The sequence below is a fragment of the Cupressus sempervirens genome, chromosome 4, assembly GCF_028749045.1.
Source record: "Cupressus sempervirens isolate cs-2001-9-10 chromosome 4, ASM2874904v1, whole genome shotgun sequence".
NCBI classification, from domain to species: domain Eukaryota; kingdom Viridiplantae; phylum Streptophyta; class Pinopsida; order Cupressales; family Cupressaceae; genus Cupressus; species Cupressus sempervirens.
This window is the reverse complement of record NC_143121.1, coordinates 427,383,889-427,410,013: the sequence shown is the minus strand read 5'-3', so window position 1 is coordinate 427,410,013 and position 26,125 is coordinate 427,383,889. Positions and strand designations below refer to the sequence as shown.

At 36.5% G+C, this 26,125-nt stretch overlaps 1 protein-coding gene across 1 annotated transcript in view; it reads left to right on the top strand.

Moving 5' to 3' along the window:
- LOC149561857 (Beta-glucosidase, GBA2 type family protein) overlaps window positions 1-26,125 on the top strand; it is an 86,807-nt gene that overhangs the window by 8,440 nt on the left and 52,242 nt on the right. Inside the window, exons 2-16 of the mRNA XM_089825391.1 lie at window positions 5,398-5,508; window positions 5,782-5,838; window positions 5,970-6,046; window positions 6,139-6,238; window positions 13,298-13,371; window positions 13,794-13,891; window positions 14,003-14,106; window positions 14,239-14,292; window positions 14,537-14,592; window positions 14,694-14,732; window positions 15,136-15,277; window positions 15,909-16,093; window positions 16,467-16,534; window positions 16,754-16,826; window positions 23,361-23,422. Of these exons, the coding sequence (XP_089681517.1) occupies window positions 5,398-5,508; window positions 5,782-5,838; window positions 5,970-6,046; window positions 6,139-6,238; window positions 13,298-13,371; window positions 13,794-13,891; window positions 14,003-14,106; window positions 14,239-14,292; window positions 14,537-14,592; window positions 14,694-14,732; window positions 15,136-15,277; window positions 15,909-16,093; window positions 16,467-16,534; window positions 16,754-16,826; window positions 23,361-23,422 (1,300 nt within the window). The remainder of the gene's footprint in view (window positions 1-5,397; window positions 5,509-5,781; window positions 5,839-5,969; window positions 6,047-6,138; window positions 6,239-13,297; window positions 13,372-13,793; window positions 13,892-14,002; window positions 14,107-14,238; window positions 14,293-14,536; window positions 14,593-14,693; window positions 14,733-15,135; window positions 15,278-15,908; window positions 16,094-16,466; window positions 16,535-16,753; window positions 16,827-23,360; window positions 23,423-26,125) is intronic.

Below are 26,125 nucleotides of genomic sequence, written 5' to 3'. Positions count from 1 at the left end.
TGAAGATATCAATAGACTGCTCTAAGGTGGGAACATACAACAACTGAATAGATTTGTCTTCAACCAACTGACGAATGTAATGACAATATGTGTTGACATGCTTGGTTCATTCGTGGAAGACCGGATTCTTTGCCAATTTGAGTACTCCCTGATTATCATAGAATATAGGAGTTGGTCCTGATTGAGGAACATGCATATCTGCAAGTATCCGCCGAAGCCAAATTGCCTCACAAGCTGCCTTAATTGCTCCCTGATACTCTGCTTCAGTTGAAGACAGGGCCACTGCCTGTTGCTTCTTACTAGTCCATGTTACAGCAACAGATCCTAAATTAAACACATATCTGGCGGTAGACTTATGATCATCAATAGAGCCAACCCAATCTGAATCTGTGTAGCCACAGTGTAGAATTAGACTTCTGAGTCTATAGCAGACCATAATCAAGAGTACTACTCACATAGCGCAGAACACGCTTTGCAGTTGTCCAATGATCAGTCTTGGGTGCTGTCATAAAACAGGAGACATAGCTTACAACAAAACTAATGTCAGGTCTGGTGGCAGTAAGAAAAATGAGACACCCAATAGTTGTTTAAACAAGGATTCATCTATAATAGGTGAATCAGATTGAGCGGATAATTTGAGCCTGGGTTCCATAGGAGTGAGAGTAGGTTTGCAATCCTGCATTCGGAACCTATCCAGAAGACTTCTAGCATACTTGGATTGAGAAAGAAAGATACTATGTTCAGTTTGCCAAACTTCAATTTCGAGACAATAGTGCAAAAGTCCCAAATCTGTCATATCAAAAGTGTTGCACAAATCCTATTTGATTTTCGCGATCAAATGTGCTGAACTTCCAGTAATGATCAAATCATCCACATAAACAATGATAGACAAGACATCATCACCTACATGTTTGATATATAGGTTTGAATCTGATGTACTCCTCTAAAAACCATGGTCGGTTAAATATTTATCAATTTTCATGGACTAAGCCCTAGGAGCTTGTTTCAAACTATAGAGAGCTTTGACAAGTTTACAGACTTTGTGTTCCTGACCAACAACCTTAAATCCAGAAGGTTGCATCATATAGGCCTCTTCCTGTAAGTCACCATTCAAAAAAGTACTCTTGACATCCATCTGATGAATTTTCCAGCCGAACTGAGCTGCTAGAGCAAGAACAAGCCGTATGGTACTCATTTTAGCTGTACGAGCAAAAGTCTCCTCATAGTCAATACCTTCTCTTTGTGATAACCCTTGAGCAACAAGACGAGCCTTATACTTGTCTAAGGTGCCATCAACTTTATATTTGACCTTGTATACCCATTTGCAGCTAACGGGCTTCTTCCCTGTAGGAAGATCAGAAAGAACCCAAGTTTGATTTTTCTGAATGCTCTGAAGTTCAGCTTCCATAGCCTGTTCCCATTCAGGAATACCTTTAGCCTCAGAATAAGTTTGGGGATCATAAACACTATAAATGTTAGCCATAAGAGCAAAGTTAACTGTTTGTTTGCGCTTATCTCGAGAAAGTCTACCTTCGATGAGCTCATCATCCCTTAGATCACTAATAGTTTTAACCCACCATTTGGGTCGGAGAGTAGAAGAGCTAACCTTTGGAGGAGCTGGAAGAGGTTTAGGAGCAACAAAGGGAGGAGGATCATTCTTAGGAGCCTCAACAGGATCAACATCAGGTGTCCCAAGGCAGGCATTATCTGTATCATTTTGCCCATCAGATGGTGCTAAAGGAAGGGGAACACTATGAGGTTGTTCCTCAAAACATTGCTCAGAAGAGGACAGAAACAGTCCTCGAGTTTCATCAAAAACAACATCATGACTAAAGATAAAATGATCAGTGTCGATATCTATCAATCTATAGGCCTTATGGTTGTCACTATACCTTGTCATCATGAGTCTTTGAGTCTTGGAATCTAATTTGGAACGTTTAGCATTAGGAATCCAGACATAGGCAAGAGAGCCAAAAATCTTCAGATGGCTGATCTTGGGCTTACGACCAGACCACAATTCTTCAGGAGTTTTGTTCTTGACAGCTTGGGTAGGGGAACGATTCAAAAGGTAAACAGCAGTAAACACTGCTTCTGCCCAATACTTATTAGGAACACTCCCGTGTTGTAACATAGAATGAGCCATCTCAACAATCGTACGATTGCGATGCTCAACAATACCGTCTTGCTGAGGAGTGTAAGGTGTGGTGAATTGGCGCTTGATGCCATGTTCAACACAAAAATCAAAGAATGCATGAGAATAAAATTCCCCCACATTATTTGTTCTAAAGCGAAATGATACTGCAGCCAGACTCGTTTTCAACCAACAATTTAAAATTCTGAAATGTACTAAGTTCATTTGATTTTTGTTTAAGAAAGTACAACCACTTTTTTCTACTAAAATCATCAACAATAAGCAAAAAATATTTGCAATTAGTAACTAAAGATGTATTCATAGGACCACAAATATCAACATGAAGTAATTGAAGTACCTGAGAGGTACACCAAGAATCTCCATCTTTGAAGGGAGTTCGATGTTGTTTGCCAGCTTGACAAGCGTCACATACTCCAAGATGTTACGGCTAAATTGGAGGTAGTCCAGAAACAAGTTCCTCCTGGGATAGTTGAGACAGATACTGGATGTTGAGATGTCCATATCTCTGATGCCACAGAGTGCTGAGAGATAAATTACGAGCTGCCATAGCTATTTCAGGAGAATCACTAGTGTCAATAAGCCGATATAGGCCATGATCCTCTAGACCAGTCCCAACAGTAAGACGAGTCTCTTGATCAATAACAGAGCATTCGTGGGCACTGAACACCACATCTAGCTGAGGAGAATTTCTCATGATCTGACTCACAGAGAGAAGATTGAGTGTCATACTAGGAACGTAGCAGACATTGAGAAAGATGAGTTGACACCCACCAGATTGTATCTGAACATTTCCTCTGCCAATAATTTTGAACTCCTCTCCTCTGCCAAACACAACTGAATCGTTGTATGGGTAGAAATCCGTAAACCGGTCACGCCGATGAGAGAAATGACGTGAAGCACCAGAGTCAATATACCAAGCAGAGGATCGGGTTGAATTGGAAGGGCTTTTAGCCATAAAAGCGTAGAACACAGACTCCTTTGTCTCAGAATGTTCAGCAGCATTGGCCTGTTGATTGAACCCTCCCATACCAATTTGCTGATTGGACCCTCCCAGCTTCTTCTATTCGGAAGCGAGTCGTTGACGACAATCTTTCTTCATGTGGCCGTACTTATGACAGTAATGACACTGAACACTCTTCTGCTGAAAACTGCCTGAGGATTGATGGGAACTACCCTGTGGAGATGATTGAGATGGCCGAAACTTAGCTGCAAAGGCTTGTTCTAATGAGGGTGAGGAAGCATGGTTGCCAAACTGTTGCTTCCAGCGATCTTGCTGTAGGAGTTTGGTGCACAACTCTGGGAATTTTAGATCAACATTAGTTGAGGTAATGTTGAAAGTGTCTATGAAATGCTCATAAGATGTTGGCAAGCTTTTCAGGGTAATAACTACCATATCTTCTTCCCCCATTGTCCAACCAATGGCTTCAAGTTGATCACGAATGTCCTTAATCTTTGTGAGATGTTCCTGTAAGGACATACATTCATCCATCATAATGGAAAACAATTGATTCTTCAGAAAGAATACTCGACTCTTGTCGGATGTTTCATGCAGCTCTTCTAAATATTTCTAGATGTCTGCAGTCGACTTGCAAGAGGGACTCTGAGGTAGTTGATCATTTGTGATAGAGAGCTTGAGAAGCATAATAGCTTTGTGATTCTGATCATCAAACTTATCCTGATCTGTTGTAGCGGAGGTCCCACCAGGTTTGCTATTGGGGGCAGGACGAGTTTCTGTACCTAGAACAAGTGCATCCAAACAATGATACTCAAAGATGGTTAACATGTGCTGCTTCCAGTGGGTGTAATTGCTGCCATTAAATTGTTGACTGTTTTCTAGCATTAGGTTGGTCAAGGATGCCATTTGCACGAAGTTCGAGGCAATGTTTAGGCTGACCTAGAAAAAAATGACAAGTACCTAGAAGAATCAGAGAGTGACCCAAAAGAGAGCTTGAAAAGCCTAGAAGGAATATGCTATCAGTTTCTGAATCCGCTAGCTCGAAAATTGAGGCACGAAAGTCAAGGCACCCATAAAAACGAACGACAACCTAGTGGAGCTCTTGAAAACCCACCAAGAATTTGCAAACAAATTTTTTTTCAACCCCAAAAAATTAGGGTTTTTGAAAAAAATACAGTCGGCAGCAATAAAAACTCGGATCTGCAGAATAATGGAGTTTTAAAGGCAAAATAATGGACGTTTTCCTTGGCAGAGACAGGTGTCGATCTGAGGCGGCTTGAATGATGACATTTGGATGTAGAAAGGCGGGTTTCTACACAAGAAATAGTGGACATCAAACCTCGAAAAAAAATGAGTTTGCAAAATGCACGGGTTTTGTTCAAGAATTCTCATGGTTTCAGATGATGTCTTGAATGGCAGACACAGGCCGACCATCCACAGGGAGAAACCGTGGCTTTGCAAGAAGAAATCACGGTAGAAAAATAAAATTTGTCGCCTTGCGCGATTTGCAGATGAATCCGGCCACGAAACAAGTGGAAACAAGTCACAGATCCGAGGGCCCAAAAAAATCGTGAGTTGTAGGCAAGTCGACCATAATTTCCACGCGATTTGCAAACCCGAGTTCAGGAATTTCTCCAGGCAAGAAAACCCTAGGTGGGTTTTAGAGAAATTCGCTGAAATAATTTTGGAAAAATTTAAACAAATAATTTCAAGAAGAAATTATAATTTTTTCTGGAAAAATTTAAGTATTTAGCTCTGATACCATAAAATAATCGAAACATTATTTTGTATATTGAATAATCAATCAATGAATTACAACGAGCTTACAAGCTCATATATACAAAACGGATATACAGAAATTAGAAACTAACAAAAAATAGAAACTATCTACATACGACAGATAGAGCATTATTAGAAATATTTTAATAATTCTTCCACAAAATGAGAAAAGCAACTTTAGTATGACTGTTATGAATCTAATTCATATGATTATTATGAAAAATTTATGCCGTAAAACAATGTTGTTGGTTTATTACGTACATCTCCATTGCACGGAGATTCCATAGAATAATTATTAGCAATGCCCTTTTCTATTACCTCTCCAGAGTGGGGAAATTGCTTTATTACTTGGAGTTCTAGGTCACATAGTAAGCTCTTCATGTTTCTGGTAATTGGTAAATTCTGGTTATCTGAGTATTGGATTTGCATTCTGTGATTACTTTGAAAATCTCTATTGTCAAAGGGTTAATCTACATTTACTGTACTGAATTCCTTTATGTGCATTATTCAGCTGGATCCTGACCATGGTGCTCCACCACAACAAGCCTGGCGCCGCAGGCTCAATGAGCATGCAAATATTTTGAAGGAGTTCAGCGTAACATTTTTGGAGGCACTAAAAATGGTATATTCAATAGCTTTAGTTGGTATTCCTGAGCTAATAGGTTATTATAGCATTGATTTGTTATTTTGTGTTTATAAATTTCAGATAAAAAAAATTTCCCTTGGGGAAGATGTGGTTAATTCTAGGAACTAATGCTATTTAAGAGCTTAACCTGTGATTTTGATTATAAATCTCAGAATAGAACTTTCTACCTGAGAGAAGTGGGTGGTTATTTTTAGTAGCTTATGCTATTTAAGAACTTAACCTTTTAGAATTCTAAATCTCAATTGACAGGTTCGACTAGGTCTTCGCCTTTGGACATATGTTAAAGAGGAACGCTCTCAAGGACGGGTAATATATGTTTACTTCCATTCTTTACGTATTTGCTTTTCTGTGGACCAACTTCTGATAGAATACTTTTAACTCTTGTTGGTTCTTATTTTCCTCCTCAAGGAGCTAACCATCATTCAATGTTTTTCCAGAAAGCACCAATTGATCCATTTACACGAGAACGCTGTAAACCATCAGCATCACAGGGTGTACCCCTTGGTGGAATGGGGTATGTGTGATAATTAATGCTGCTAATGCTTCACATATTATTTGCTGTTTGGTTTGTAGTTTCACAAGCATGTTGGTGCAAACACAATGCAGGAGTGGTAGCATATGCAGAGGCTTCAGAGGAGAGTTTAGACATTGGCAAATGATGCCTGGGATGTGTGATGCCCCTCCTGTGATGGCAAATCAGTTTTCGGTATGTCTTTCAGGGATTTCGAAGATATTGCTTTTGTTGATTAGTCTTTTCTCTTTTTAATAATGTCATTTTATTAGCAAAAGGAATAAAAACTTGGATAACTCAACAAGTCCTTTATAGATTCAAATCTACCCAAGTTTTAGCAAGATAGAGACAAGTGCATGGATGCAGAGTTCACACTACAGTTGAACTTGAAATAATAATTTCTTTTTTATGACTATCATTTTTTTTTTTGATAAATAAATGACCTTAGCCTTGATACGTCAATTAGGATGAAATACGTTCATCAATATTAAAATGGAAGATCCTTCTTCCCATATTAGAATTATTTGACCATTCATGTCCATGTCATTTGGCCTTCTTTCATCATTGCTTTTTATTCCAGCCTTGCCCCTTTTCTAATTGTCATCTGCATGACAAACTAAGTACGTCTCGCAAGATTTGTAAAAAAGTTCCTATTAAAAAGTAGCTACTTTGAATAAGTAGAGAAGATAGTTATATAATCATTATTGAAGCAGACTCCATAGCATATGAGAAAATAAAGACAACAAGTGAAAGAAAAATTCTGATCTGTATTGCCAAGACCTGAAGATTGCAGATCGATTTATTTGTATAGAAGAAAAATTACAGCGTATTTCATAGGGCAACTATAAAGTCAATCTTTTTGAAATGGGGAGATGGAGGCTCCTCCTCATATCTCTGCCTCAATTCTAAATTCACTGGTTCCAAGTACCTCCAGGTTGACCTTAGACTCATTTTATCTCACGGGGTTTGCAAATTTAGAGATATCATTAATGATGATTATAAATTGTGGTCCATAATGTATCATAATAAACATATACATTGTTGTTGAGTAAGGGGATCAGTTAATGATAGATGTTGTAAAGTTGAAAATATAGTAAGTAAAAGGAAAGGTAGTAAGAGTTAATGGGGTTGGATTGTCTAAACCTTTGTTAGCTAAGGAAAGGTAGTAAGAGGTAATGGGGTTGGATTGTCTAAACCTTTGTTAGCTAATTCATCCGCCTGGCAGTTGCCTTCTCTATGTATATGGTAATTAAAATTGTATTGAAAGATTGACAAAGATCTAGGGCCTTTGACAAGATAGAGTCCAATCTCCAATTCGTGAGAGACCCTTTTCAAAGGGCATTGATGATGATGGCCAAATCCCCTTCTATTTCTAACTTCTTAATGCCCAATTTCTTACATAGATCCAGTCCTTCTACCAAAGCTGTAAGCTCTGTCCAGTTATTGGTAGCTTCCCCAATAGGCTTTGCTATGCTAGCAATCTCCAATCCTAATTCATTGTGTATACTACACCTATACTACACCCTATGCCTGCCTTTCCTGGATTCTCTCTTGAGGCTCCATTGAAATTAAGTTTATGCCACCCACATTTAGGCAGGGACAATACATAGTCGTTCCTTTTGTGACTAGATGGAATCAATCCTGCCCCTATGAAGGGTGGGATCTTCAATCCTGTCCAATGGCCCCACATTTTCTCATCTCAATGAGACATTGCAGTCATTTTGGGACTGATTTTCTATAGTCTATTATTCGTCAATTCAATTATAGATGCCTCCATTTTGTTTTTGAGTTGCTTGAAATCCATTTTTTTCTTGGACGATTTGCCTATAACTTTCCTTCCATAGTTCCCATATAACTATGACGGGGGAGGACACCCATAGATTCTTAAAGACACTCTCTTTCCCAAGAAAGTGCCAAGCTATTAGCATTTGGCCAATTGATCTAGGGGAAGCTGATTTCCAACCTAATTGGGAATATAACCAATGCCAACAGTAGTTGGGGTATGGGCAATCAAGGAAAAGATGATCAACAATTTCCTCTGCTTCACAAAGGGGATATCTACTTGGTCATTGGAAACCCATTTTCTTAAATCTATCGGTTGTAAGTGCTCGGTTATGGAACACTACCTAAGTGAATGAGCTGGCCTTGGGGAGACAGGCCAACACAATCTAGTAGGTAGATTTTTGCTAGACCTCTTTAGAGAGGTATCTAACAACCTATAGCCCTTTTTGGGGTTGAATTCACCACTATTACATTTGTCTCACATAAGATGATCTTTACCTCCCTAGAAAGTAATCTTTGTGGAAGACAACAAATGTTTTAAGGGTTTCTTTTTTCCAAAGTTGGGATATCCATGTCCTCCAAGTCTTTCCATTGCCATCCAAGACCTTCTTGATCAAATTCCACATAATCACTAACCCTTGAACCCCACCTTGAACTTAAGACAACCTTAGATTGCTTAAGGGAGTGATAATTTTCTAGGGTTCACAGGATTGACGTGGCGACCTGATTTTCAGGTTTAGCACTATTTGTCATTCTTGAATCAACTTACACATGGTTTCAATTTCTGACTTACACATGAGTTGGATAGATTCCTTGCTTCACTAGTTGAATAGATCATGGTTGAGAATTGATGGGAGTTATAATTTGATCATATGAGATGGATTTTTAGTCATTTCTTTACTCATGACAGCGATGTACCTAGGTGTATTTCAGACTGATGACAGAATGTATGGCCTTTCTGCACCTCTGGTATTGATTTTAGCTATTTAGTAGTTTGATTCCTTCATCAATAGTTCAGGATGGACAGTTATGATGGACGTTAGCATGCATTTCCATGGGAGATCACTCATAGATAGAGAATTGTCCAGTTTTAATAGCACCTCAAGACATTTATATTTTCTCATATCTGATGCTCATGATAATATAATAGTGTGGGATCCTGGCATTGGTATGATTGATGCTTTTCTTAAGCAGCGTATTGATGAGTTCGCTTCACAATTTTGGACCCATTATTTATATCATATTAGCACGGCAAGATGTTGGAGCATTTTTTCTGAGGTTGGTTTGGGATCTGGGAGTTGATAGGATGACTACCTTACCTCTTGATGATTATGATGAGGTAATATATAGTCTTGGGCTTGGAGCAGTTTTAATCAGAGTAGCGCAACAAATTGGTATAGTAGTCATTTCTTTACTCAAGACAACAATGTACCTAGGTGTATTTAAGACTGATGACAACATATATGGTCCTCTGCACCTTTGGTATTGATTTTTGCTGTTGAGCAATTTGATTCCTTCATCAATAGTTTAGGATGGACAATTATGATGGAGATTAGCATACATTTCCATGGGAGATCACTCATAGATGGAGATTTATATGGTATTAATAGCTCCTTGAGACATTTATATCTTGTCATATTTGATGGTCATGATAGTATAATAGTGTGGGATCCTGGTATTGGTATGATTGATGCTTTACTTCAACAACGTATTGATGAGTGGCTTCACAATTTTGGACCTATTATTTATGTTAGATTTTTGGGATCCAGGAGTTGATAGGACGATTGCCTTATCTCTTGAGGATTATGATGAGTTAATATATAGTCTTGGGCTTGGAGCAGTTTTAATTAGAGTATCACAACATATGGGTGTAGCAGTAATTTTCAGATTGGGGTATAGGGCTACTTGTAGGTACATATGGGATCCTGGCACCGATTGCTTGAGGACAAGCAACCTCGAGGAGGGAGGACTTGTGATGTCCCCTTTTCAGGACATTAGGAATTCTGAAGATGAATTCATAAAATATTAATTTTGGCTTAAGGGAGCTTAATACAAAATTATTAATGAGTCAAATTAATATTAGAAAGTGGGTAAAAGGTGACAAGAATGGAAAAGATGAAAGGAAAGGAGAAGGAAACTGAAGGGTTACCATTTTGAGCATGAAAGAAGTATGAGGAGTTCATTTTGAGGATACTTGGATATTGATTTGGTTTCAGATTTCTCTTGGAGAAATGAAGGAAGCTTCAGCTTCAATTCAAGATCAGAGGACACAAACTCTGAGGTCTTTTTTGGTGGATTGGATGTAGCCCCGAGTCATCATCTGTGGTGAATTCATGATAGAGTTCACAGTTGCATTTCAGGTTCTTTTCTAATTATCCAATTTGATTTTTATCATTGTTTATACAATTGGATTGCTAATGTATTGCTGGTTTATAATTCAATAACGAATTCTGTAGTATTTGTTGGTTGATTGTGCTGGTTATTTTCTGGTTATTATTGTATAAATTTTTGTTTATGATTCTGAAATTTATTGGAGGAAAAATCGGAGAGAATATCTGATTGGGATATTGCAAGGTCCATGAATTCAAACTATTCTTGTTGAATTGCAAATACATGTTTAAACTCTTTCTCAATTGTATCTTCATGCTTAGGTACAAGTGGAACTACTAATTTTTTGTTGGTCTCCAACTAGGCAAGATGTCTTATGGGACAACCCCTTGATTGTAGAAAGACTGAACTCTTCTTGCATGCTACAATTTGAATAATTATTTTATCAACAATGGCAACCTCAAGCTGATTGTGCAAAACTTGCTCACATGATCTAGGTGATGATATGACTGAATTTTATACCTTAGTATGCTGCTTACAAACTCTAGACTTGGGAAAATCTTGATTGTTTGTGAGAAGTTCCTTTACAAGCTCTATGGTAGAACATTCATGCGAAGCGTATTCAAGTTCATGACCTTGAGACACATGCATTGTTTTCAACTTGATTAGGACTTGCCTGCTTGTTCTTTCTTTTGATGTGATTATCTTGAACATTAGAAGAAAGATTTTCTTTCCTAAACTTTTTTGTCACTGGCTATTTGAGACTACGTGTACTAGAAATAAGACTCGCTAGCTATGTTTGCTTCCTTTTCTTGGAAGCGAATAACAAGATCACTAGCTTCGGATTCAAGATGCTTTATTGATGGTGCCTCGATAGAAAGTTTCTTTCGTGATGAAACTAACTTTGTTGATTCCCACTACTAGGACTATGAAAAACAGGTGGGAGAGGTCGCCTTTGTACATTTTCTTGAGGAACGGATAACTTATCTTGAGCTATTTTCTTTTTGAGGGCAAGCCACTCATTTGCTCACCTCTGCACTACAAGATCCATCCTTGTTATGGAAGAAAAATAATCCGAAGAAAAAGAGCATTATTCAAACCCACTTGCTTCGTTTCGTATTCGTCCAACAACAATGAGACCATCCTCAATTTTAATTGCCAACGTCTGTGCAGCTGGAAGGGTAGCTGAAGCTTCTCTTCTTAACAAAAACCTGACTTTGGGAATTTGAGTATTGACAAATAGGCTCCTCAGATGCAGCAGTAGGCTCAACAACAACTGAAATTCTTTGTGTCAACTTGTTGAAATGAGTAACAAACTCATGCATAGGTACATGGGACGTCTTCTTCAACTAGGTGAGTTGAGCCAAGAGGGCATGAGCATCTTCAGGAGGCTTGAAGTTTGAACCTTTCTTGAAACTTGGCTATGAGAGTAGCCACTTTGCGATAGTCTGTGGTGCAAGATAGTAAAATTCGTCTATATGTACACCTTGGAGAGTTTCCAAAAACAACCTTACTGACATGTCCTCATGTTCAACACCATGATCACTGCATGAGAAAGCAACAATATGTTCATTAGGATGTCATGACTTGTACATGACCAAAAAACTTATAGGCAAAACCAGTTTCAAGCCAATCAGAGTTTATCCAGCAGGTTTTAACACATGTTCTTTTTTTAGTAAATCACTAGTAGGCTTAATGATGTTGATATTTCATAGTTGGGCTGAGAGCGTCTCGCTGAGACCTTTCAAACAAGCTATCACACTTGATTATCCAAGTCCGATTGATCAATAATGTTAATGCCGGAAAATTAAATAATTAATTAATAAAATGACTGTTAAATTAAAGTACATATTATTATGTCACTTTTTTATTAAAAGATCACTTGAGTGGGAAATGAATTTATAAGTGGTAAATGAAGAGTCACCAGGTTGTGTTTTAAAGGAGGAGGGAATGGCTCATTATCAACATGCTTGGTTTATGTATGTGGATTACATTTCTCTCTTGGAGAGTTTTGGAAAGCTTCAGTTTTCAGCAGGTTTGAGGATGGAAACCCTCGAGCATGGAGACAGTGGACGGAAATCCATTGTCGGTTGGAGGCATCGTGCAGGTGTTTCACATAGTGTTTCAGTTTCATACTTCTCATATCGAGTCTTGTTGTAATATTTTGTAACTATGATTGGATTTCTGTTATTGTTCTGCTGAGAAATTAAAGGCACTATTATTTCTGAAACTACATTTCAACTAGGCATGTGTATTTTTCTGAAAAAATTGGTAAAAATTTGCATGCAAAATTGTCTGTTAAATTTTGTTGAAAATTATAATCTGGCGATGTTATATTGTTGCAGGAAAATATTCAAAAATAAAACTTTATAGGGAAAAAAGACTAAACACCTACAAAAAGCTGAAGGGGGGAGGATTGTCATTACAAATTCAGCGCATTGAATTTTCTTTTTAAATTGTCAGCCTTTTTTGGTTTTATTTGACTGATTTTAATAGCTGGTCCCTACCATTTCAAAAATTGGTGAAATGTTTTTGCCATCCATGAAGCTGTCTCCCTATCTATTATCCATTGTTAATGCATTGGGTCATATGTGAACTACAAACCAATCACCAAATTTAAAAAAAAAACTGTACACTATTATCTCATGACTTTATTTCTTGTAACATTTATCAAAGCATCCAGTTATAAGACCTATTATTTTAGTTCTCTACCATGATATTTTAAACAGATGCACACCATCAAATTGTAGTTGCTTTTCAACCAAAGCTTTAATTTAAGAAAAATTAGTGAAATTCAATTTGCTGGCAGGATTGATTTTATTAAATAATGGTTAACGAATAAATATTTTGTCCTACATCAGGAACTAATATTGCAGTTTAGGGAGTAAATATTGTGCCAAAAAATATTAATAGAGACCTTGCTAAATGTATTTTATCTATTTTGTTTTGGGATGCTTACCTGTGCTTATCTTTGCTTCTAAAAATCATGGTAAGAATTCTGTGTATAATTGAGATCTTGAGCTCACCTAGGTGGTGTTATTCAGTTGTACATTATGTTATGAAATAATTGATCTACACCAAAAAGAAAGGATTACAGTGCATGGTGACAACAGTTCTCACCCTGTCTTTTGGTCAATGAGCTAGATATTTGTTTCTAGAGACGAAGGAAGGAAACAATATGCATCTGTATTGGCTCCAGGACGTCCTGAAGATCTCAGGTAAGGTTATAGGCCTCCTGGTTAAGTGATATATTTACCTCAATTCATTTATTGCTTATTATAAATGGAATGGCTTAATATATATATATATATATTTATAATTTGCAAGTATTGGATGTTGGAAAATTTGTATTTGGACACGAGACAAAAAACCCAAAGCTAATGTGAATCGTCCATATATTTATACCTTGTGCTTTGTTTCAGATTATGGATAGTATTTTTATGCTACCACATAACTTTGTTTTAATTGAATGTGTTTTAACTTGTATGTTATGAAAACTTATATTTTTGATAAGAAATTGAGATATATGATTTCTATTAGTTGTTTTCATGCCTGGTTAGGTGGTACTGGTTGCCATCTATTCAGGCTTACAGATTTTTGTTTTGTGTGTTTATTGTTCAAAAGCTTTTTAATTTTGCAGTAAAGGAGATGATGGGATTTCTACATGGGATTGGTGTTTAGATGGTCAATATTCAACATATCATGCACTTTTCCCAAGGGCCTGGACAATATATGATGGTATTGGTGCTTTCTGTTAATGTTTGAGCTGTGTACTTCGTAATGTTTGGATGGGATTAGATTCAAGAAAATTCATTTGGCTGCATGAAATTGGTGGCTTTTCCCCTCCAGGTGAGCCAGACCCTGAGCTGAAGATTTCATGCCGACAGATCTCGCCCTTCATTCCACACAATTATCAAGAAAGTAGTTTACCTACGTGTGCTTTTGCATACACTGTGAGGATTTATCTGCACCCTCTCATCTGTATTGATACAAAATATACAGATTTTCTTTGAAGATTTTGGAGTGATTGAATCTCTTGGGGATTATCAATTATGAAAGCTCTGTATGTTTATTGTTGTTTGTAGCTAGTGAACACTGGCAAAGAAGCAGCAAATGTGAGCTTGCTCTTTACATGGGCTGTAAGTACAATCCTTTGATCTTTGCTATCTACATTATATTTATGAGCAGTAAAGAGTAACTGTATCATGGTACCACAGAAGATCTTATAAGATCAATTTTCAGTCTTCATAGTAAATTATATTCAGTGACAGGGATGTTCTTTTGCATGTGGGACAATTGCAAATGCCTTTACATATTCTCATCTTCTGTACATTTGGTGATAGTTTTCAAAAAATAATCTCTAATCATTGTGTTGAAATTCAGAACTCGATTGGTGGAGCTTCTCATCTATCAGGAGGTCATGTCAATGAGCCTTTCATGTAAGGAGAGCTCTGGTTTTCTGATATATTAGATTGGTTTTGTTTATGCCTTGAGAATTTTTTTGAACGCTTAAGGTTATTTGTTTTGTTTTGGGATACAGAAGCGTTGATGGAGTGCGTGGCATGCTTCTACATCACAAGCAAGTCATCCATCCTTGAATACTTTATGCTGAGGGTTGGTTTGCAGTTATCCCTTGAGACTTGCTTTCTGATGCTCCCAAACTATCCCACAAAAGTCCAAATGACAAATTTTCCTTCATTTTTTGCTTGATCTTTTGCAAGGTGGGGTCTTAATATTTTTATGCTTGGTTGACAAACTCTCTCACCATAATTTTTATTATGGTTCCAGCTTGTATAGTCTCCACCTCTTGCCATGATTCTGTTCTGGTGCTTTGATAAGCTCAAAATTCCATTTAGACTGAAGATCATTTGAATCACTGCTCTTGCTTGTATGCTTGGTCCATGGTGCTCCTTTTCTTTTACGATTCACAGATTCTTGTATGTTAATTGGTCGCTAATATTAATCTTCTATGTGTAATGCAGAACTGCAAAAGGTTATCCTCCTGTTACTTTTGCAATTGCTTCTCGTCAAACTGAGAATGTAGATGTTTCTGTACTACCATGCTTTGGGTTGTCTGGAAAAAGTTATACCTCTGCTAAGGATATGTGGCTAACAATGAAAACGGTATATGTTCGATGCATTGCTTTTACAGTACATTCTTTACTGCATGAAGGACTACTGGAGTTTCAGTGCATGGAAATTATTGGCTCATGTCTTTGAACATTAGGATATTTTGATGATGTGAACACCAAAGCAAGAGTTGAGATCACAGAAGTGCCTAATTGATCAGTAAACAAGAGCTCTTGTTAAACATTGGTGATACTTGTAATGCTATTTGATAGAGAAATAGCTTGTTTGTGTATGACAATTTAGATTGCTTTTATGTTTCCAGTTAGGATTAATGTAACTCAGATTCAGCAGATCTGCTCCTTCCAGCTAATGACAGAGTAATATGTACCTTTAGGGATGCGTTTAAAAAATCTAGAACAATTAATATGGGTTGCTACTAATTTTTGGATGATGTAGTAACCTAGATGTAATATGCATAATGAACAGGTACATGCAGTACAATTGAACTTAATGGTTCAATGGAGTTTGTTTTGCTATTGATGGGTGAATTTAGAAGCAGAATTAATATCGATTTTTCTCTATTCTGAATGTGATTAGATCACTTTTATTTAATACATAATTCAATTATTTGGTCACATTTTCCTATTTTCTGAGCTCACTCCCGTTTGTTCTCCTGAAATTATAGCAACAACATTTTGATGATGAGAACTGGAATGCGGGCTCTAGTTTTCCTTCCTTAGCCGGAGAAGCTGTCTGTGCCGCTGTTGCTGCCTCAGCGATGGTTGAACCTCATGGAACATGCTCGATAGTTTTTGCTTTAGCATGGGCCTCACCTAAAGTAAAATTTGTTAAAGGAAGCACTTATTTGAGGTAATATTCATATAAATTTAATAAGTGGAAATTATGTTGAAGTTATTATGTAAGTGTAAATGGTATCTTGTGGTCTACAAGAATGCTATATAAATCTGCAATATAGGAGTCAATGTTTTTCTGAGTACAAAGTTTATTTTTACTTTCCTTAAGTTGGATGCTGTATGCGAAGATCACGTTTCTACCTTAAAGAAAATTAATAGATGGGGTTAATTATTGGTGTAATCTTTTTGTAGCTGACATTTTTGTGGTTATTGACAAGGTCATTTCTGTCAATAATCCTGGGTACATTATCTTTCTTCCTCCAGTATTGCAACATTTTGAAGTAATGTTGCTCTAATTTAATGAATTGTTTCTATTCATTGAACTTCAGGAGATACACACAATTCTATGGTACCTCAGAAGTGTCGGCTATAAATTTAGTGCATGATGCTTTGATGGGTAATTACCTCTGTTTTATATATTTGATAAACAGTAGTCAACTTATTCATGGAAGTTGTTCTTTATAAATATTTCTCATGTTTTTTATCGAATTCTATTGCATGCATTAGTAAAGAATATCCGTTGTATTATTTGTCTTCTTAGCCAATGTCTGTAGGTGCTTCGTGTGCATTAAACTGCCCATTAATACACCCAAGATGCTTCCTATTTTCTTTGCAGATTATCGCAGGTGGGAGACAGAAATTGAGGATTGGCAAGGTCCTATACTTAAGAACGAAAGACTCCCTGAGTGGTACGCCTATCTCATCAGTATTCAATTTTAATAGTTTGCATGGCTAAGTACACATAGAAAGGTGAGTGAGTACATCTGGACATCTCTCCAATTGATGATGCAAAATTGATTTAAAGTGCCTAAAGCACCAATCAAACCATAGCATACAATAATTCCTATGTTGCTGGTTCTGTTATGGGTTCCAGTTTGGGTATGTGATTTAGCAATGTAAATTGGGGTAAGATTGTTCCAGGTTTGTCCATACAATTTTTTTTGAATAATTCAAAGTATTAGTATTGAGTGAACTGGAAAGACCAATTCCAAATCTCCCTCTCCCTCTCTCTCTCTGTGTGCCCCCCACCCCCCAACATGCACAAACACATCCAACCCCCATCTATGCACACACATACGTTAGTGTGAATGACTTTTCACATAAATCCAACCAGACACACTTGCATGCTTTCTCACATAAGCCAAAAGCACTAGCGAAACCATATCATACAATGGCTCATGCTATTGAGTCAAATTGGAAGACCAATCAACACACACGCTCATTTACTTGCTTTCTCACATAAAATTCACTCATTCACTCATTTTCTCACATAAATCACTTGGAGGTGGTATGCCACTGTAGCAAGAGACCAGAATAAGTCTTGCACATGGTGGCAACATAGGAGCGTCTGTGTGAAACCAGAACAACTAACACCCAAGCACAAGACAATCTATAGGCAAGCAGAGTGACTGTACAGATGTGAGTGATAACGAGAACCAAATAGTTCTCGTCTTTCAATTTTATGCTAATGGAGTGTTCTGTATAATGTTCTCTCCTTAAAAACCAAGTGAATTGTACCTGATTTGGGGGAGGATATATTAGTCCCAAGCTACACTGAAAGAAGAATTGTCTAAAAATATATAATTGTATTTTAACAGATACCAAGTAGAGTTTCATGCATTCCATTCTTTCCTGCCCATCTAATGTTAGAACTTTTCTGAATACATTTTTGAATTCACTTAACCTTTCAAAAATGCTCTCATCTTCTTATTTCTACATTAAAAATATGGAGTAACATATTTACATAAATATATATTTGTTGGTTCACCATCATTCTGAAAGGATTTTACAAAAAATGACACAGTAATTTGTAGTCATCTTCAGAACTATTTAGGGTTCTCTATCTTGGGTTGTCAGTTTGGATTGAGTCAAATTGCTTGAGGCCAAGTAAGTGGATATGCATGTACAGCCCCCTCACTTTGTCCAAGTTCTCACAGCACAAGCTGCATGCCTCTTGGGACAGAGGACAGCTCCCAAAGTATTACAAAAATCCTTCTATTGGTACTCTCAGAAAAGCAGGAAACTTTCGGTAGGCTTAGTATTAAAATAGAATCTATAGAATCCATCTGTGGCTATGTTTCTTCTTTTATTTGCAAAAAAGCTCTAGCCACATTATTTATGATTAAAATAATTCCGAAGAGAGAAATTCTTCAACCTATAATATTAATATCAACACAAAATTCTATATTCCTTGAATAGTAGAGCTATAATTCGAGGACCTGGGGCTTTGGTGAGTTGTACAAGTTACTTTATGTCATTTTCCATGCTGTCAAATATTCTGGCATTCCTTTTTTCCTTGGATGCCAAGAGCCATAGCTTAACTGATGCCTATTTTGTAATTATTCTCAGTTTTAATCTGAACGTAGTACACCAAAACAGGATTCTGTACATGTAGCCTAATCTCGGGAGTGAATTACTTGTGTACAACCATTTGCCTCCAGTTGCAATGGCAAGCAGGTAAGTAAGGAGGAGGTAGTAGAATATTTTCTATAATCTACTTACATTTAGGTCACCTCATTGAGTTAATTCACCTCCTTTTTGCAAGCATGTTAGCTGTGAAAAGATTAGCATGGCACTGTTGCGGTAGATCCTTGTGGTGGAGGTTTCGGCTGGGCAGAAACATTAAGGTTTCCCAATTGAGTACTGAGCCAAATTATTCAAACTTGATTGTTTGAGAACAATATGCAACTCGCTACTTACTTTTGGAGTAAACTGTTGAATTGGTTATTGAGGTTGAGTCTTTTGTATAGTAACTTCAGCATTCTAATTGTACATGCTTTGTTGCACCTTGTGATGATGTAATAATTATAGGATTACTTGATTTTGTAAATTCAATTGTAAATCATTGTGTGCCAATGTGGATGAGAGCTGCAACCATAGTTACGGGACTGGGTCTTCGTATAGACTTGGCAAGCTGATTTTGACTTGGACTCTGTGCTTAGACTCGGCAAAAACCTGGCAAGGACTCGACAAATTGAAAATCCCAAGAAATTCAGAGCTTTTTACAGATTTAAAAGTTGCTTCATACACCCTTTTATAAATAAACCATAAAGAAACAATGACATCATCAAGTATAGGCTAATCTGATCACATACTTAAATATACTTCAATCACATTAGTATAAATGCAAATGTAGCTGAAGAAAATAACAAACATAGATATATAAATATTGTCAAATAGTAAATGTATACACAACTCATGAAATGGCATCAAAGCAAATATTAAAACTAAAATTATAAGATGATGGCTCAAATAAGGTTGCATGACAAGTCCCAACGTCATGACAAGGCATGTGATTGCATCGAAGATGGGTCTTGGAAGATGGTGCAGTCATAACATTTGCTTGTTTAATGATTGGTGTATATATTCAAGTGAGGAATTTATTAGTAATATTTTTGAAGTCTTCAATACTGCATTTTTTGTTGAGAAGCTCATTAACAAAGAGGAGTGGTTAAGTAAAAAGATAAATGGTTATGTTATATTTTGACTATAACTAGGATACTAATAGATGGGATTCTTCTATGAGTCAATTATGCAAGGCATGATTGATACATTTTGCATTACAATGGAATCTCTTGCTAACTATGACTTGACTTTATCTAACAATACAAGGATTTTAGCTGTTAGAAATGTTTAGAATAACTGGGGGGTGGGGGGGGGGGTGGCGGATGAATCAATTACTCAAGATCTACATGTACCACCAGAACAATTAAATAATGAACACTTCATTGTTCTGCTTATCCTACTGTTGCTCGGTGACTACTGTAAAAACTGTCATAAACTTAACTTGCATTGCATAATGAAAACATTATTAAATGTAAACATTCATCATAGTTTTGACACTAGGATTTTCCGTGGAAACTCAATTTGGGAAAAACCACCAGCAACATGTCACTCCTTTTCACTCTTTTGAAGTGAGCTCTGTTAGGAGCCAACCCTATTAAAGGTTACAAAACACACTGTTAAATGTGACCTGGTTAGAGGATTTAATCACTCTATTAGAAGTGGCCTTGTCAGAGGACTTTGATCATTCCATTTAGAATGTCACCTAGTTAAAGGATTTACACAGATTGTTAAGTTTTCAAATGACTGTTAGGTCAACCTCTATTAAAAGGATTTCAATACAAATTGTTTACAATGATAAGAACGAAAACAATAGGTTTTGATTTGTTTGATTACAACTCACTTTTGCAAGTTTAGATCTCTATTCGGTCCTTATGCTGGTTTACTGATAAGCCTTCCACTGACATCTCTGATCTTGATTTGCTTGGACACCCTTCAAGCAATCAGTCCACTCTTCTCATCAACACTTGAGCCTTCTGCTCTAATTGATTTATCATCTGCAAGCTTTCTCCTTTAGCTTCGCATTCACTCACACACTTGTGCGATTTTTGATCCATCTCTATTTGTATACCTTTCACATATGCATCACCTCACACTTTGTATGCACATACAAACACTCCCTCAATAATTTGTTCGGCTTTGTACCTCTTTAAATAGGCAATTCGTGCTTTACCATTTTCTATATCCACTGCAGATCTTAGGGTTTACAATTAGATTCAACTCGATTCAATGTATCTGTCCATCTTCTTATCATCCTCTAGAAACTTCTCTAGAATTCATCTGTAAGGTCTTTACCTAATCCTTTCCTTGAATTTAATGATCCAACTCATCAATCTTATCTTCAACACATTTTACATCTCTCAAGAAACCAACGAAGTTGGCTAGATCCTACGATTTCTTTGAATTTATTCTGTTACTATTACTCGGCAATCTCCAAATTCTAATACTCGGTCATCACTAAAATACTCAGTCGCTATAAAGCTTTCTGGCTTGGCATCAACTAACTTGCTCGGTCAATGCTAATGCTCGGTCAACATTAGATTTGCTTGGCACTGATTGTAGCTCGGTTGACACTAGCATTACTCGGCACTCCTTAGTATTTTACTCTTCTGCTTGGCTTGGTTTAGCTTTCTTAACATAAACAATTACTTTTCTTTATCAGAGTCTATCCAATCAAATGTCCATTGTAACTCACTTTTTATAACTTCAACCTTTCCTCTAGGTGCTATAGTTATGAACAGCTTCTCAAATCCTATACATCAATCAAATAGATATAACATTTAGTTTAGGTAGCAATATGTCTCATCAATAGATTTGACATCAATGACAAAACAACAATTGTTCCAACTATAAGTTTCCAACATGTAGCATGTCAACTTTGCCCATGGGAGTCCTTGTATACTAAACAAGTTGTCCGCTATATGTAACAATATTATCCTTGATTGTAGCTTTGACTGTGAATATGCATATATTTGCAACAAGTTCTATGTATTTTGTAGATTTTTATAATTGTGATTCATCATTGGCCTATTATTTTGGAGCGTTACTAATTATCAAGCATGCGCTATGGAAATAATGTGGTCACGTTCACTGCTGGGGCCCAAATAACATTAGCAACATAATATTTTATGTTGGGCGCTTGGCCAGATAAAATAATAAACATAACCTTGCCAAGTCATTAAGAGTACACCATGGCCTCTTGACATCCCTTAAGTGCCTATACTAGCCTATTGAGATGCATAATATCCTAATTGCACAACCTTGCGGCTAGGAAAGGGGACATGACAGCTTCCTGCTCTCATTTACAGATGTTGACTTTCACTTTACACCTGTATGCAATCAAATTCTTGCTTATCGTACAGCTGCGTGCTTTCATTTTTCATCTATATTGTTTCCTATAGCTAGATGTAGTCACATAATTGTCCATTGATGTAAAGTATAACAACTTTATGTCATCTTTGAAGATCTTTGTGTTTTCTACAACCATATGTAGGCACTTTACATTGGCACAGTTTCCTTACATAGCTCTTTTGATTTGGTTAATAGCCCTACATTTTTTTGCTAGTTGCTACATTTTATGCAGTCACACATTAGCTCTCTGTAAATATTTTGCAGTCAAAGAAATGTATACAGTTTGTGTTCCGTGAACAATTATTAGTATTAAACAGTAGAAAGGCAAGTAGGAAAGTTTGTGATGGCCAATTGCTTTTATTTTGGTAGATCAAGTATTAAAGATAACAGATTTCCACAATCCATGATAATTAGATTCCTGCTTTTGGGTAAGATTGTGTGAGAATTTTTGCATCAACATTTCAGATCATACATAATGATCCATCATCAGGATGAGAGTGCTAAGAATGTGTAGTGGTAGCCCATAGTATGCAAACTCTGCAAGTACTCTCAGAGTTGCTGATTACACACTTTTTTTTGTCTGGGCGAGCTTTCGCGAGTTAACTCTTGCGATTTTATACACACAAAAAAACATGACTAAAAATGTTAATCAAGGCAAAACATTGGTTAAAATTTGCTTTCACACACTCTTGCTATAAAACCTTGCATTTTCTTGTTTGAGATGTAGTTTAAGACATTTTATAACTGAATTCCACAAAAATAATGTGTTTGATAAAGAGATATTAATTTTTACTAGTTGCTACTTTCTAAGTTGCTGAGTTGAAAATTTTGGGCTTGCCGAGTACAACCGGAGTCTAGTCTGAAAGCTGTTTTGGTGTTTTGAGGCTGATGGCAATATCAAAACTACATTACTGCATGTGTCCAAACATGGCAGGGCTTGGGAAATTTTAGTTTTTTAAAATTCCTACAGTACTGTTTTATGCATAGTTTGCAAACTCCATGAGTACTCTCTATATTTTGCTGGGCGAGTTTTCACAAGTTTAACTCCTGGGTTTTTATAGACACAATAAAACACGGGCAAAAATGTTTGCACATGTAAAACACTGGTTATAATGTGTTTTTCATGTGTTTTTGCATTAAAACCTTGCATTTTCTCTTTCAAGATGTCAACTTTTTTGATTTGATACATTTTGTAATTGATTCTTTTTTCAATATGTTTCTTAAGAGATTTTAGTTTTTAGTACTTTATTAGTTGTTGAGTTTTTTGTCCAGTACTCGTCGAGTTTGTGCTAATTTGAAAATGTTGGACTCACTGAGTACTCTCCGAGACCAAGTCTGCAAACTATGGTTTTATGATTTATCAATAAAAAGGACTAATCCTTTTTCAGATTTAATGGTAATAAAAAACCAATTTGTATCCATTTTAATGGCCTTAATACCTCATGCTTTCATTTTTATTGCTCAAATCATAACTAATTTTCTGAAGTGTATGAAAATTTTCATAGACTAATTTTGCTATTCAACTACAGGTATAAGTTTACACTGTTCAATGAACTTTACTTCTTAGTCGCTGGAGGGACAATTTGGACAGGTAAGGTTTGTGTTCTTTTAACAGTCTGTATAATTTACCAGCTGATGGATAAAAGAGAAACACATTATGCATTCATATAACATCTGGCTAGAAAACAGTATCTCTGGGCATCAATACCATATTGCTTGAGAGCTTGTGTACATTGTCTACCTCTCAGAGTCTTAAAGAAGTTGTTTCTTTCATTTGCATAAATCTAAAGTACATAATCTATGACATTGGTATTATTCGTACATTTTGTTGTTATGCACACTAAAAAACAGGAAGGCTCTGGTGTATAACTGAACCTTATGTTGCCCCTTTATTAACTTTTTATTTTAGCACTTGTTGTGGGTAGAAGTTATGAAATTCTGAATCAAACATTTCTTTTGGTTTTGTTTTTATAGTTAACTTGATATTATCTCATGAAAGCTTGACTTCTTATTATAAGAATGAGATTGTAGAACAAAAGTTTGTGCTCAAATATGTCTATTGGACCTTATTTATAGTATAGCACTAAGTTACTGGTTCGAATCGAGATTTGGATGAGGGAGTGAGATCCTGGTAAGTGGATATTGTTGGCATTGGGCCAACATCCTTCGTGGGGTTCACAGAATGGCTTAACTGCCTTTATGGTTCTATAAGACTTTTGGTTGTATCGGGCATTGACAGGTCGATCTTTTGGTGCAACAACAACCTTGACCATTCTAACAAGTGGTATCAAAGCTTGGTCACAAGTTCAAATCCATGTAGACTGCAATGAGAGAAGCTGGAAGAGGGATTGGTGGCAGTGGGCCAGTGTCCTTGGCGGGGTTTGTGACATGGCTTAATTGCCTCTTGTGGTTCTATAAGACTATTAGTTATATCGGGCATTGACAGGTTGATCAAATGGTGCAATGACAACCCTGACAATTCTAACTGATTCATGCAATTTATTTTGGTGGTTTTGGACGCGTTTGGGTACATGTGTGTATATAATATATTTTAAAATATACATACATATATAATAAATTTATATATACCATAGTAACGTGACCCACTATGAGTCATGTGAGTTATCTGGTTCGGTGAGTCGGGCCACCTCTACTGGGTCAAAATGACCCATGCCAAGTCATCAAATATCTTTTTTTTCCATAAGGTTTATTTATTAATATACCTTGGCTCACCGAGTCATGATCGAGTTTGAGCCGGGCCATGAGTCGAATTATCATTGCCAAGTCAGAGCCGGCTCCGAGTCTTGTTACTTTGATATATACACAAAAATTAAAGAAATGTATAGAATTTAAATCATTTGAAAGTATGATACTTCATCATTGATTGATGCCGAATGCCAAAGATAAATATTAATGCCAATTGCTAGTTCACAAATATTCAAATAAGTCATATCATATATGTCTATTATACGGTTCAGTGAAAATCAGAAAATTGTTACAATTACACAATGTAGTTCATGACTAATTAATTGTCAAAAGGATCATAAAAAATATCATCATCTATTGGATTTACATCTTCAGCTACTGCAAGTTGCTGAATGCCAATTGATAGTTCACAAATATTCAAATAAGCCATATCATATATGTCTATGTTCATGATTCCAGTGAAAATCATGAAATCATTACAAATACAAAATGTAGTTCATGACTCATCAATTGTCAAAAGGATTAATAAAAAAATCATCGCCTATTGGATTTACATCTTCAGCTATTGCAAGTTCAAGAACATTTGAACCCTAAGCGGTTTCACTCGCATTAGATGCATCATGTGTAGGGACATCATCATCATAAGCCATAGTAAATCTAGTAAGATCTCCAATGTTTGCATCCAAGCTGGCACATTCAGGGTCTACATCCCAATGCTTTGCTGCCCCATCCTTGTAGTGTTCCTCCTTAGGTGATAGAATGCACAAGCTGGAATAAATATAAACCAAATCTTCAACCTTTTTAGAACCCAACTGGTTATGCTTCACTGAGTGAATAAAGGAGCATGTACAATTCTGTTCACTTTGCAAAAGAACTTGTATTCTGGATTGTTTTCACAAAATAAAAATAAAAATAAAGCAAAGCAAGTACAATAATGCTTTTAAATTACTAGATTTGATTGTGTATAGTTTTTTTATCATCAATGTTTTGGATCATACTACATGATCCATCATCAGGATGCTAGAGAGAAAAGAACAAAAGATAGTAGATTGCAGATCCATTAGACCTTAAAGGAGAGAGGGGGAGGGGATAGGGGAGGAGAGAGAAGGTACAACACAAAGTTGACAAGATCCAACCCCAAACATCAATCAAAATAATAAACAAGGGGGGGGGGATTAATAAATTAGGTAAGCTTGTGTCTAAAAATATTATAATAATAATAACAAGGTTTCCTCCCCTATTCCGTCCCCCTCCCTCCTTTAAGGTCTGATGGATCTGCAATCTAATATCTTATGTTCTTTTCTCTCTAGCATCCTAATGATGGATCATGTAGTATGATCCGAAACATTGATGATAAAGAAAACTATACACAATCAAATCCAGAAATTTGAAAGCATTACCATGGATTGTGGAAATCTAATAGATCTCAAGTTCAAGAATGTTAAGTACAAAATTTTAAATCATTCACTTTACGTTTCAATGCTGTTTATGCTTTCACACTGCAAGTAGATGTGCTCATGAGCTTGTTATTTACTTCAGCTTTGTATAAGCTTTCTCATTGGATAAGTTGACGTGCTCCAAAGATTTC